General features: G+C 35.9%; 1 protein-coding gene across 3 annotated transcripts; it reads left to right on the forward strand.

The window, feature by feature from the left end:
• Positions 1 to 875: 875 nt before the first annotated feature.
• Positions 876 to 14,077, forward strand: LOC135633740 (protein PIN-LIKES 6-like). Of its 3 annotated transcripts, none has more exons than XM_065143600.1 (12): positions 876 to 1,015; positions 1,521 to 1,740; positions 2,570 to 2,649; positions 3,469 to 3,593; positions 5,979 to 6,100; positions 6,278 to 6,469; positions 10,196 to 10,270; positions 10,951 to 11,051; positions 11,965 to 12,017; positions 13,055 to 13,249; positions 13,660 to 13,805; positions 13,948 to 14,077. In XM_065143600.1, the coding sequence occupies exons 2-11, from the start codon at positions 1,549 to 1,551 to the stop codon at positions 13,779 to 13,781; spliced, it is 1,257 nt and encodes a 418-aa protein (XP_064999672.1). In that variant the 5' UTR covers positions 876 to 1,015; positions 1,521 to 1,548; the 3' UTR covers positions 13,782 to 13,805; positions 13,948 to 14,077. The 3 variants fall into 3 exon arrangements, with proteins under 3 accessions (XP_064999672.1, XP_064999674.1, XP_064999673.1); XM_065143602.1 differs by having other exon boundaries at positions 6,314 to 6,469; XM_065143601.1 differs by having other exon boundaries at positions 1,530 to 1,740.
• The last annotated feature ends 1,008 nt before the right edge of the window (positions 14,078 to 15,085 follow it).

The raw sequence follows: 15,085 nt of genomic DNA on the forward strand, positions 1-15,085 counted from the left end.
TTTTGTTTGTTGTAACTGGCATACATAACTAGTTTTGAATGATTAGAGGTAGAACAGTACATTTGATGCCACAACATTGATATCTGATACTGTGAATGAGCCATGTTAAATGCCTTTCTCTGTCTCATTCATGAAGGTAAATTTGCTGCAGCATAATTTTAAGAATATTTTCTCACTCATCAGAAAAGTCAGGCCATCAAGGAGAACAATAAACACCCTAATTTCCTAGGAACTTTCTCCTTCACATCACTTTCCTGTCTCATGTGACCAATGTACTCTCCCAGGTCACACAGTCGACCATAATTTTCTTGTCCCCGTCCCTAATTTCTCATTATTTTGGCTTTCAATAGACAACAAGGATCAATAATGAAGGTACTCACAAATTTCATCTTATCTTATCTGAACTTCTAACTCAGCATCCATTTTTTGGAGATTGACCTCAAAACATTGCTTCCAAGGATCAAAAATTTATATCATAATTAATATATTAAAATTTTGTTCTATAATATTTTAGATTATCAATTATTGGTAAGTGGATTCAGTATACGATCATCAAAATGCCACAAATTATTCTGAATTTATCTCAAATTCAACTTTAGTCGATAGGAATCCTAATCTGCCTTCAACCTTCAACCTTAATCTCCACTCTTATCGAAGCTTCCTAATCCGACCATCAAAATAAACCCGGTCCGATTGCGAACTCGAGTTAGGCCCGGTTTGGTGCAGGGTCTAATTGTTAATTACTAAAATATAGGGTCTATTTAGTAAGTTTGTCACATACAAATTATGAGGACCGAAGAGAAAAAATATTAAATGTCAGGGGATTCTTTTGTAGTTTGCCATCCCCATCCCTCGTCACAAACCGCCTACTATATGTTGGTGTGGGTGAGCGGCATCGGAGGAGTCGCAGCGATCGATCGTTTGTTGGATTTCTGAGGGCGAGAGGGAGAGAAGTGCGAGTCTAAGACGTTCTCGGACTGTGCAGATCTGTGGGAGGGGGCCTGACGGAGAACGGGTAAGATGCAAGGAATCGTGAATTTTGTGGGGTTTTATGGTTCTATGATCCCAAGAGTGAGGGAGAAAAAGATGAGGTCTTCCGTAGGTCTTTGACGTTTTAGGGTAGATTGTTGTGTTTGTCTTTGAGAAAAATGAATGCTTTGTGATCACCAGAAGATCTCGATGCTTTGATGGGACAGAAACAGGGTTCGATCTTCTTGTTGTGGTAGTATTTGTCGTGTGTATGTTCTTTCTGGGAAACGGTGTTGATCTTATTGCCTTCGTGTCGTAATCCTTATGTTATAAGAGATAAATTGCATCTGGTTCTTTCCAGGAAAGTATACGCTTTTTATTTTGATTGGGGTCGGGTTTCTTAGAAACCTTGATTTTGCAATTAATCTTTTGGTATTAGTATCTTCCTATTTTAACGAGTCGCATTAAAACCATAAGCCTCCGTAATTTTTCTCCAATTATGTGCCTCTGGGGACGAAACTCGTCTAATTTCTTCTTGGCTGTTCTTAAAGCTTCATCAGGGATCTTGAACAAAGCTTGATGAACATGGAGCGCTCTCTACTGGCGGTCATAACAGATGGTCAGAGTGGCAGTGGCGAATCCATCTTCGCGTCGATGAAATTTGCTGTTCTACCGATAGCCAAAGTTTTCACAATGTGCTTTCTGGGGTTTCTTATGGCCTCCAAGTATGTCAACATACTTCCTGCAAATGGCCGCAAGCTTCTTAATGGGGTATGTGATCTTCTATAGCTGTATTGGGATCGTTGATCTGGTAGAACACTTGCGTTGTGACTTGTTTAAGAGCATCTTTGTAATTTGATATTATTGTTCTGCTTTGGGCTCTTGGCATCTGCAATAGCACTCACGATCCACAATTTACCATGAATACCCTCCAATTTTCTCTGAATCCATTGACACATAGGACATGTCACCCATAAGAACCTCTCACTTGTTTCGTTTTCTTTCAATCAGGAAAATCTGATTATTATGGTATGAGGCAAATTTTGATTTTTCTTTAAATTGCTAGTTATATGCAGAAGATACTTTTAATAGTTCCAAAAATGGTTTCTGTGATATGAAACACTGTTAACTTTGGCTTGAGAATGCTTGTCGTAACATATAACTGACTTTTGGTTTTAGTGAGTTCCAGAAGATATTGACATGTGTCCTTTGCTTCTCTGCTTGCTTGCTAAAAGTAATTAGTTATCTTTTAACCTTTTTAAACTCTATTTCTACAAATTTTAGTCTATAATACATGGCATCTATCTTAAAATTTAGTCTTAAAAAAATAGTTTTACATTGTTACTGGTGTCACCATCAACAGTTTTGGCTGTAAGAATGTTGTGATAGTATAAGACTCAGATAAGGGGTTCAAATTTCTAGGCAACAGTCATTTATAAAGAAAAGGGAAAAGTCTTGATCCCAGAGTAGGCCAAAAAGAAGGGGCTATGTATTTCTCATGTGGTGCTAACTACAAATTTTTGGCATCTTTATAATTTTTTTCATAGTTGTTGATAGCCTCGCAAAACTGTTGACTTATTGTTCCTAATACATGTTGCAGCTTGTCTTTTCCCTTCTCCTTCCTTGCCTAATATTCTCTCAACTTGGGCGTGCAATTACATGGCAGAAGTTGCTAGAGTGGTAAGATTTTTGATGATTTTCTCATAAAAAGTTTCCTTTTCTAGTTTGAATATGTTTTTCTTATAAAACTTTGTGTGTATTAACTTTTGTTTCTTCCAAATCGTTAACTGCTTTACTGATTGGGTTATTTTTTATGGTACATGATGGATAGTGCTTTGTTGTTTATGATATTTTTGACAATACGTGATAGATACTCTAATGGTATCTCAAGTAACATCCATAACATCAAATCTATTTTTGCATGGCAAACTGCTTTACTGATTGGGTTATTTTTGATGGTACCTGATGGATAATGCTTTGTTGTTTATGATATTCATGACAATACGTGATAGGTATTCTAATGGTATCTCAACTCTCAAGTAACATCCATAACATCAAATCTATTTTTGCATGGCAAATATGTATTTTCCTGTTTAAGTGTAACCAGAAACAGTAGTATTAATGCTTAGCCAACATAATCTTTAAAGGAATTTCTTAGGATTCTTTGTGCTAGAATTTTGTGGTCCCAGTTTAATTGAAAATGTAGCAGAACTGGGCTGTTTCCTGGATTTTATGTGTTGGTTCAAAACTACTGTTTTCCTGTTTCTCTTGTTTTTTTCTTGGCCATGAAGTTATGAAATTTATGGTTATTCTTAGGATAGGTTGTTGACTAGTTTCAATTGCAGGACGCCGCCCATTCTTTTTTGCTATCTCATACCATTGATAAAGTAAAGGATATTTGCTCTATTGCATTGCTAAAAAGTAGTTCTATATTCGTATTTCAATCGAGTGAAAATATTGGTTAACAACAAAGTGAGATACCAAATTTTACATCTGCAGGTGGTTTATTCCTGTTAACATCATTTTGGCAACCATATTAGGGTCTCTTGTTGGTCTCCTTGTTGCTTCCATTGTTCGACCACCATATCCATACTTCAAGTTCACCGTTATACATGTCGGAATTGGTAAGTCATCTTTCCTTGATAATCATCACATGCCACTATTAGGTATTTCTTTTTCTAAGGTTTTATCTGTGTATGTTTATTGTTTGATATTGTTATTATTTTGAATGCATTGATGATAATACTCTGGTGATACACTTTTGTCTTTCTGCCTGATTATCATCTAGAAGTGGTAACTACTAACTAGAAATTGAAAGTAAAGGCAATCTTAATGGTCTTTCTAAACATAATTAAAATCGTTATATTACTGATTTTTGGATTACACATTGTGCTAGCAACAACAACAACAAAGCCATAAGTTCTAACTATTTTGGGTCGACTACATCGATCTTTTGTCGTCATTTAGTTTTGTAAAAAATCATATATTTAGTTAACCTCAGAGTATTTAAATCTTTATTTATAATAATATAATTTATGTTAAAATCTTTTTAGGTCTTTCTCTACCTCTCCTCGTATTATTAACATGAATCATTTAACCTCTTCTGACTATCGCATCCGACCTCCTAAGCATATGCCTATACCATTTTAAATGATTTTCTCTCATCTTATCCTCTATCAAAGAGATACATAGCTCTTCATGAATATAAGTATTTTTTTCCTATCTTTTATAGGAACTCCACACATCCATCTCAATATTTTTATCTCGATAACCATAAACTTTATATATATGTTATTTCTTAACCACCCAATGCTCAGATCCATAAAACATTATCGATCTCACAACTGTCTTATAGAAATTTTCTTTTAATCTCAAAGGTATATGATGATCACACAGGACTCCTAATGCCTCTCGCCATTTTAATCACCTTGTTTTTATGCTTTGAATAATATCTTCATCGATCTCTCCATCTTGTTGAATATTGATCCGCAATACCTAAAACTTTTACTTAAAGGGACTTCTTGTTCATCCAACTTAACTATATTCTTCTGTCTATTTCTACAACATTAAAATTACATTTTATATATCCAGTTTTAGTCCTACTTAATCTAAAACCTTTAGTTTCTAAGGCTTACCTCAATAACTCAAGTTTATAATTAATTTCATTTAAGCTTTTATTAACTAAGATAATATTATTAGCAAATAATATACACCAGAGAGGTCTATTATATTAGTGATTAGTAAGTTCATCCATTATCAATGTGAAAAGGTAAGGGCTTAATGCAGATCCTTGATGTAAACCTATACTAATAAGAAACTCACTAGACACACTTATTATAGTTCTAACATTAATAGCTACATCATCATACATATCTTTAATAATATCAATGTAATTAGTGGATACATCTTTCTTTTCTAAATCCACCATAATAAATCTCTAGGAATTATATCATAGATTGTCTCTAAGTAAATAAAAATCATATGCAAATTTTTTTTTCCTCCCTATACTTTTTCATTAATTATCTTAATAAATAAATAACTTCTATGATTGATCTTTCAAGCATAAAATCAAACTGATTTTCAAAGATTTGTTTCAAGCTTTATTCTACTTTCCATAACTCTTTCTCAAAGTTTCGTAGTATGACTCATGATTTTAATTACTGATTTTAATATGTTTACTTACTGTGGATTATGAAGTCTTCCAAGTTCAGCAGTTATCCTGGCAAATGTGCTTGGTACTGTTGGTTGTGTTGTATATGTATGTACAACATATGTATCAGTGTCTGTCCATATATTTTGATACCGGTACTTTATTGGATTGGTAAATACCAGTCAGTATGTTCCTGTCAGACCTGTATTTAAACCCTTGTTATCCTTTTCAGTACATGTACTCCTCCTAATAAATATTTTCAAGAGTTTAGATTAGAATCTAGTGCTTTGAAGAAGTGCAGGAGAGCACATGTTTAATCAAAATGTTTTAAATGTTCTATGAAGGAATTTTATAACTGACAGCATGTCCCATGCCTATCATACAAAAACTAGTAGCAAGGGGAATAGAGGTGAGATAAGTAGAGAGTTGAAAGCGGGTGAAACATGCACATATTCACACGTACCTCTTCACATGCAAGCCTTTGAGAAATTGATGCTTTATCTTGATGGTTTTAGTCACCTATTTTCTTGTTTTGGCATGGCTGCCAACTGAGACCAAACGAGAAACTTTTCTTTATTGATCATTGAGAGGAGAAATGCTAATCATGAAAGAAACATCTATGAAATGCCTTCCATTTGTTTTGATAATTTGACTGGATATGGTAATTATCCTAGTCAATCTAAAGCAAAAGGGTATTCTTTTTGGCTTTTCTTACTTAATGGGCGTGGGGCTGGTTGCAATGTGGAATATTTCGATGATGTCTTTGTTATGGGCCAAAGACCATTCATGAAGTTTACAACTGGAACTTATTAGTCAGTTTCTGTTGTAAAGGTTTAACTTACTTTGATCTTGTATACAGGAAACATTGGGAATATACCTCTTGTTCTGATTGCAGCTTTATGTCGAGATAAATCAAATCCATTTGGTGACTCCGACAAATGTAGCCAGGATGGGAATGCTTATATTTCATTTGGTCAGTGGGTAAGTACAGTAGTCATTCTTGTTGCATGTTAGATGTTCTAGATGTTTGTTGTGCCACTTAAAACTCTTAAAGATAGACCTTTTTTTTGTCATTCTTGTTACAATCTCATGTATTCATGTTTCAGAAGACTTTGTGGTCATAGTAAATCTTACAATTTTGTTTTCTGCATGTGACAGGTTGGTGCAATAATTCTGTATACCTATGTGTTTCAGATGCTTGCACCACCGCCAGGTGAAACATTTGATGGGGCAGAAGAGGTGAAACTTCCAACTAAGATTCCTGTAAACAACTCTGCACCTGATCAAGTGCCCTTGCTGACTTCAAAAGATGCTGAGACCACTAGTCATGAATCTTTAAAACAGGGGCAGGTAAGGGAAATTTAAAATTTGTTTATATTATCTGGGCTACCTTGCTTGATACTAATTGTAGTGTTCCGGTTTGCATATTTCATTGTTTGGCATCAATTTAATTACTAATCTGTACCTGTAATTACATCTCCTGTTGGATTTTACTTTAAGCTGCATGATTGTTCTTTATTGATGGGTAACCTCAATTTGTGTTGTGACATTTAATTTTTAACTAAACACCATTCACATTTTTTAAACTTGTTAGTTCAAATTATTCTTTCAATAACAATTCGGACTTATTTTGGAACTTCAAACTAAGATTCCTGTAAACAACTTTGCACCTGATCAAGTGCCCTTGCTGACTTCAAAAGATGCTGAGACCACTAGTCATGAATCTTTAAAACAGGGGAAAGTAAGGGAAATTTGAAATTTGTTTATAATATCTGGGCGACCTTGCTTGATACTAATTGTAGTGTTCAGGTTTGCATATTTCATTGTTTGGCATCAATTTAATTACTAATCTGTACCTGTAATTACATCCTCCTGTTGAATTTTATTTTAAGCAGCATGATTTGTTCTTTATTGATGGGTAACCTCAATTTGTGTTGTGACATTTAATTTTTAACTAAACACCATTCACATTTTTAAAACTTGGCAGTGAAAATTATTGTTTCAAGTTTCAATAACAATTCAGACTTATTTTGTCAAATGAAATGATAAACAGCGGATTCTGGACTTGTTAATTTTGTTGTTCAAATAGTGGTTGCACTAATCAAAATTTTATTAGTGATTTTTCTTGAAACTAATCAGCTCTATAAGTACCAAAGATTGGCCCAACTTTGGCTTGTATACGAGGTCAACTTGAATAGTAGCAAGGTTCGCAATACCGTATCGTACCGGTATTTCGACCTGGGCTCGGTACCGGTATACCGAACGGTACATCCAGGTGTATTGAGTATTGTAGCACTACTACAGTACTACAGTACACTGCTACAGTGCTGCAGTGCTACAGTGCTGCAGTGCCTCTTGGACCGGTAACAGTCGGTCCGCGTACCGACAACCTGTCGGACCGGTACGTACCGCCCGTACCGGGTGGTACAGCTCGGTACGGCAGACCCTGAATAGTAGTATGTAGAATTTATCTTTTCTGATTTGTTTTGGTTCTTAGTTTGATTAGCAGTATTGGAGCACTAGTAGCTCTGTATACGTAGGTATGCTTTTAAACCTCTATGGCTATGCTTTGCTTCTTGTTTTCTCTCTTTTATGCTTAATAAAGTTAGATTAATTTAGTAATTAGTAGTAACCATAGTTGTAGCTTTTGGAGGTTTCTTCTTAAACATAAAGTAGAGAAGCACACAACAATATTTTAAGTGAGGTTTTAAATATCAGATGGATTGTACAAGTTCAACCTTTTTTTAAGGTTTGACTGTGACTAGTGCTAATATGAGACTGGCATTTGGAACCTTGACTTTAACAAGTTGTTATTCTGATGTCTGGGTGATAGAATGATCATTTGAAGCTCTATATTTTCTCCATTTTTTATCCATGTTGAGTTGCACGGAGATGATCTACTTAAATGGAGACAACTGTATAATGTCTATATGTGCTGCCATAATTGGCAAGATGTCTCAGATGTTTTTTAGATTTCAAATGCTAATTGCTTACATGTGCTGAAATTTTGACTTGCATGGATGTGCTCTTTCCCAAGAACACACAAAGTAAGATCAAATTTGGTGTTTGACGCTAAAATTAGATGCACACCATAAGCAATGTTTTTTTAGAATAATATGTAGATCAAGGATTTAAATTTGGTCCAATATCCTGTAATCAATTGGACTAGTTGGGTATTGGTATACCAGATTATCATGGATGATCGTCGTGCACTTGCAACACCTTCGTTAACAGACTGTTTGTCGTTATGTTTGCTTATACAGTCGTTTGACAGCATGTTTTGTATTGTTTTTATGTGTTTTTGCTTGGTTTCTATAAGCAAAAGCAGTTTACGAAGCTGCACAATGACCGCTCGCCAAATTAGGCAAAGCTATTTGAAGCCCAGTTTTCATGTGCTGCTGCCAGTTTTCTATTAGCTGCAATGCGGTACGAAACATTAGCTATCCCAACACCCTAGAACCACCCAGGTGGCATAGGGCTGGTTGAGACTTTGGGGTAGTGTTGGGTTATGTTTGGATAACTATTTGCAGGCTTCCGATTGTTCTTTTTTCTTTGGAAGTCTTTGTTTTCACATTCCTCTCTTTTCTTTCTTTGCACACTAAATGTTTACTAAATTGCTTATAAGCTGTGTTTTTTCCTTTTAACAAATGTTGGGACTTATTTGTTGCTTGTTTTCTAGAAATCTAATTAATACTTGTACGAGGTTGGTTCTAGGCTGACCCTTTGCAAACGAATATTGCAAGGGTGTCTCACAACTCAGATAATTCCAGCTAAGTCGTGATCCATACGGCCTTGTATTACCATAAAAGATTAATAAAACATGATACCAACTGTACGGTTCCATTTGTACCGACCATTACAACTTAGATTTGATTCCTCGGTATAGGTAATGCTCATTGTAGTGTAGGCTTTTTAATTATGTGTGGTAGGGACCATGGTTTGCAGTACCGGTCCGACAGGCTTTCGGTACGCGGACCGCCTGTTACCGGTCCGGTACTGTAGCAGTACTGTAACACTGCTACAGTGATCGGCACGCCTGAATATACCGCTCTGTACACCTCGGTGTACCGAGCGGTATACCGTACCGTATCGGTACCGAGCCCATGTCGAAACTCCGGTACGGTACGGTATTACGAACCTTGGTAGGGACCCAGCTTGACTCAGTCTTACTCAGCCGTAAGACTTGGCCGAATGAGGATGGAGTCAACCTATTTTTGCCTTTCTGTGCCCGCTGAGGAGACAGCAGCAGGCTGCAGCAGTGTTGAATGCTTCTGATGCTAATCCTCTAAGTTGGAAAAGGAGAAGAGAAGGGGCAGGGAGACGGAGAACAATCACGCATCTTCTTGTTGCTTGTTGCTGCATGCAGAGAGGTTTCACTTCCCATGTGCCTTCATGTGACTACTTGCTCATTAGTAGTCATGGGATTATTGTTTCATTAATTCATGACTACTCCCATCTGGTTTTTTCTGTTTCTATTAAATTTTGGATATTGTTTTTTTATTTAGATGATTCATTTCATGAGTCTATTATTATTCTGCCTTGACAATAACAATAATTTTGAAGATATGTAGGCTTTTACTAAATTTTATACAGTATTTTTTTTAATACTTGCACTTTCAGCTTTGAGCACTTGGGTATACTCGCAAATCCAGTTCTCATATGTCCATGCAAGACTTGCTGACAACTCTACATGTGTGTAAAATCAGGCATTATGGGATGACTATGCCATGTGTCATCTTATGGAGAATTTGTTTGTATTATATATAGTGCATTTTTGCTGTCAATCAATGCTAACTGACACACATGATAGGAGGCTCTCATTTGATTATTTAGCTCTCATCATTTCGGCCAGATGAATGTGAACTTGCCTTTATAAAGGCATAATAGAACATCTTAAATATTCTAGTGTCATTGAGATAGAAGAACAATGCCTGATGTTTGTGCTATGCTACAGGTGAAAATGCTAAAAATGCTAAGAATTCATTTTGTTTGGCTCTCAAATTATTCTTATTTTTAAATTTTAATCTTTAGGCACTTATTTTACTGGAGTAACTACTGGCTTTTTGTTTAACGCAGCTAATTGGCCACCTATGCCATCTTGTTGAGAAACTGAAGATAAAGCAAGTGTTTCAGCCTCCTATTATTGCCTCGGTTAGTAGCCAATCTGAGCTTGAAATGAAAGATTTGAATTTAATTTTGAAATTTGAAGCTTTGGCTTTTAAGAATCTGTCTTGTGGTCATTAGAAAGTCTGCTTGATCTTTCAATCTATATGATTAAGAAAGAAAGATGTTGGCCTGCCTTGTGTAGCTGACAATTTTTTCTTTTTAATATTACAAGTGGGGAAACAAGTGTTTTTGACATATTCATCTTTGTTGCTTATGCAATTTTAGCTTAACTGAACAACCTCATAAAAGGCATGATTGCTTTGGCCATTCCCTAAACCTCTTATTCTGATAGTCTTGTTGATAATTTTCTTCCGGGAAACTAGAACATGATATCAAGACATACATGTGCTCATTGCTCAATAATATAAATAAATTACAAAGTCCTGGTTTAGATGGATATTATTTAATTTCTTCGAGTAGACATCATGGATGTTCTTCATTTTGCTTGTTTAACTGTTGTAGGTCAGAAGCTAGAAATTTCTTCACTTAATAGATATATATTTGGATCTTGTAAAATTATTGCTGTTGAAGTTTGCTTGTGGTTGTGACCTTCTTTGCATAATTGTGAACAAACTATGTTAATATACTCTGACATATTTTGACAATTGTGATTTATATTGTTTTCATAATTGTTGCAACTGAACAATGTCTATACATTGCAACAGATCTTGGCAATTGTCATCGGCACTGTACCAGTCTTGAAGCACTTCATCCTAACAGATGATGCCCCGCTCTTCTTCTTCACCGACAGCTGCCTTATTCTTGGGTATTATTTGTTCTATTATGTGGGCTTTGTCTATGTCCTTTGTTGTTGCATTAAAGTTTGACACACTTCCTCAATTAATGGTATGGTACAATGGTAAAGTTGCTCCTTTGCGACCTAGGAGACTAGGGTTAGAGTCACGGAAATAATTTTTAAAAATATTTAAAGGTAAGATTGCGTACATTAACTCTTCTTAGATCCCGCATTAGTGGGAGCCTCGTATACTGGGTGCATCTCTTTTTACACTTTCTTGATTAAATGGGTGAAGGAAGAGCTTCATTAAATGCATAGGTATATTTGAAGATTACAAGTAGGATACAAGATTCAAAGAGAGAATCTACAGCCAAACAACCATAGTCAAGTTCAAGCATAGTTCAGAAGTCTTTAACTTTTGGATTTTTTCAGGAAATGTCAAGCTTTTAACTCTGGAAAGCTTTTAGAAGAATGTTAAGTTATTATATAGAAATCTCTGGTTATAGCATGGATTTAGAGAAAGTGATGGAATGCATTAGAAGAATGCTATATCAGTTTGTTGGTGTAAAATTTTGAAAGACAAGCTTGTCGAAAATATCAAGCCTAATTGGATGTGTGGTAGTCGAGGACCGTATTAGTTGTTTTAACTTAACAAATATGACAGCTGTTTAGGCTTTAATGTGCCTCTATGTTCATTGTATGATCGCAATTGAGTGTTCGTTTTGGAATTAAACAAGTTGTCTAAAACAAGTTGTGTTTAATTTTTTACCAATAGCTGTAGTTTCTTTTTATTTGTCTGACCATTTGTTGTTTAAGAACTTGTTGCTTTTGTAGTTAAAATGTGCGACACTGATATTTAGCCCTTGAATCTCACTTTATTAATTGTGACTTTCAAAGTATACATTGTTTTAGACTTCTTGGACTGATGCATATTTATCTCCAGGGAAGCAATGATTCCATGCATTTTGCTTGCTTTGGGTGGTAATCTTGTTGACGGTAAGTCCATTTACCATTTCTCAAGTAATATTTTCTTTGTCTTGTATAAATTCATATATAGTCATGTCTGGAGATTATGTCATTGTCAACTGGTAATGGGCATATGGACCTTATTGTTATCTCATGCACAGATTACCTTCTTTTCTGTGCATGCATATCCGAAGGCATGGTTTTGAATGTGTACAATGGATGTATGTGTAAATGGAATAGATGTATGTCATCCATATGTTTGTTTATCTGACGTCACTACATATTCAAATGAATGAGAAGTATATTTTTCTATGGGCTTTAACTTGGAAGCAAACATAAATAATCTTCTGATCTATGTGAAAAAGCTAGTGGAGTAAACTTGCTTTTCTTTTTTGTCTTTAAGAAACCTAAAGAAATTAGTGAGAACAGCATACTAAGTAACAAATGGTATTGCATGTGCCACAGGCGTGATGAGTTGACTCTAGGCAAAAGATAATTAAGGGAATTCAGCCGATTATCACAATTAATTATTTGAAAATTAGAGTGTGTCTGGTTTGATCAGAAGTGATGAGACAAGCAAAAACACGTAGTTCGACAGATTGGTTGAGCATGGGTATAATAGTTTTGAGACTGTAAGATGATCCCTAAATACCATCTGATATACATTTGGTATAAATTTTATATGGATAAGCAATTTACAGGATAGGACTACGGTCCTCAAGTTTCAGAGCACCATAATGAGAAGTGTTTAAGATCAAATCATTCTGAATGAAACTAATAATGGTTTGTTGTTGCCTCTTTCTGCAAGGTAAAACCTAAGCTTACAAGATAATGTTTTCAACATTTGAACACCTTCATTCTATATATGATGTATGGTAGTAAATTTTATTCCAAAACCTATTAGATAGGATTGCTGTCTGTCTAGTCTCTAAAGAAGTTCCCAGTATGCTGAGCATGGAATATTTTCCAGTGACACGAATTTTAAGAGCTGTTAGAGGAATTAATTCAAATGCATCTGGTCAAAATTGCTCGTGCCCAGTACGTTTTTAACATTTCTTTCATTCCAGGTCCTGGTGCAGGGAGTAAACGACTTGGCTTACGGACAACTGCTGCTATCATATTTGGGCGATTAGTATTGGTTCCTCCTGCAGGGCTTGGCATTGTCACTGTTGCTGACAAGCTCGGACTTTTTCCCAGGGGTGATAAGATGTTCAAATTTGTCCTGCTGCTGCAGCACACAATGCCCACATCAGTCCTCTCTGGTATTAATTTTTTCAATTGTTAGTTCCTGATGGTGGAACTGTTGTCTATAGACCTGCTTTTACATGATCCAAGTGTAGTGGTAAAATTATGCGACACCTTTTTTCAGTTCACACCATGATCATGCAGGAACTCGTGGCCAATATAGCTTGGTTAGGGAAGTTTTGCCTTGTTGATCTTTCCTTTCACTTGTCTATTTGGTTCCCTTAGATCTGACATTTGACTTAAAGGTCTTTTCGAAGTCATTATTAGTCATAACTCTGGTAATCACTGGTTAGATACTTAGAAGCAATCATTTCCTCTTTTTTCAGCAGGATATTAAATTGAAGTATCCACATACTCTTCATGCTATATCTTCTCTATGTTGTTGCAAATCTGATGTAGGGGTTTTGGTACTTCATTTTTGTTACAGGTGCAGTTGCCAGTCTAAGAGGCTGTGGAAAGGAAGCCGCTTCTGTTCTATTCTGGGTTCACATTTTTGCTGTCTTCTCCATGGCTGGATGGATTATTCTTTATCTGCGCATACTTTTCTGAGCTTTGTATAATCTCACCAGAATGGTACAACTCTTCTTTGTTTCCCTATGTTTACACACGTGCTCACACACACACATGCACTGTTGAATCATCACGATTATAAGATGTGAATGGCACGCTGGAAAATATTCACTTGAATGCTGATCCATTTCTTCTCTCCCTGCAGATCGGTGTACATATATTCTCGCTGGAGTAAGGCATTAATAGGATGATCGTGATTGCATCGTTTGCCGAAGCTGGTGCTTCTACTGAAGACAGTGGTTTTGCTATAAATGTGCAGTGTCGTGGTGCCAAAAGCATTATCACCGTCTTCTTTACGTCTTTATCCCTTGCTAGTATATGAGAGATCCAAAACGTTCTTACCGGTGATCCGCATACTCTTCCGAAGTGTCAGCCTATCCATCAGAGGATCCAGTTCAGATCTAGCTCTTGCTCGAAAGAATTACCCACTTCATTTGTATTCCAAGCATGGAACAAGGCTTTCAGTTCGAGTATTTGTAACCGCTGGGTAGATTCATCCAGCATCATCAAACACTTTCCTTGGAAACATTACAATTTGATTGTATTGAGATTAAATTGTAATAATGTTTCATGGCTGTTGAATCTTGCTTCTCCTGCAACGTGTGTAAAATGTTATGCTGGTGAATCGTCCGAATATTTTTTCTGAACATATTACTCAACATTAGTTTTTTTTGCTGAAGGTTATGAGGACCTCTTGTCAACATATAACACTTAAGAATTATTTAATTTGTTTATCCACAGCTCCTGCTTTTTACATCTCAGTCGGCAAAGATATTAAAAGGATCTATTATATCTAATTAGAGATATTGGGTTAAAAATATGAAAGTGCTAAGTATTTGTTTGCACAAATTACAAGGCCAAGCTAATTAAGCCGATCGTAAATCACTATCACGGCTTCATTTACTCGGTAATGCTGCATTTCATGATTGGTTTTTTTTATATGGCATCCTTCATAAACTCGATTAATAGACGATCTAATCCAATTAAAGTACATGATTTTGTTGTATCCTGAAAACACTCAAATCCATCGTTTCATCAACTTGATTAACTACGTGCGTATTTGGATTCACTCCAAACTTACTCGTACTCATCACTATATCGTATTCTATTCCAACTAATGCATGTCGGGTTCTTCATCGAGCCATCAACAAAAATCCTACTCGACGCGCTTCAAGATTCGGACTCCCTGGCTTTGATTGCGGACCGAACGGTCCGACTAGATTCGAATCGACCGGACCCGAACCGGATGACGGTCGGTGTCGCCGTCTACACGCATCCCAAAA

Source organism: Musa acuminata, chromosome BXJ3-3 (assembly GCF_036884655.1).
Source record: "Musa acuminata AAA Group cultivar baxijiao chromosome BXJ3-3, Cavendish_Baxijiao_AAA, whole genome shotgun sequence".
In the NCBI taxonomy this organism is placed as follows: domain Eukaryota; kingdom Viridiplantae; phylum Streptophyta; class Magnoliopsida; order Zingiberales; family Musaceae; genus Musa; species Musa acuminata.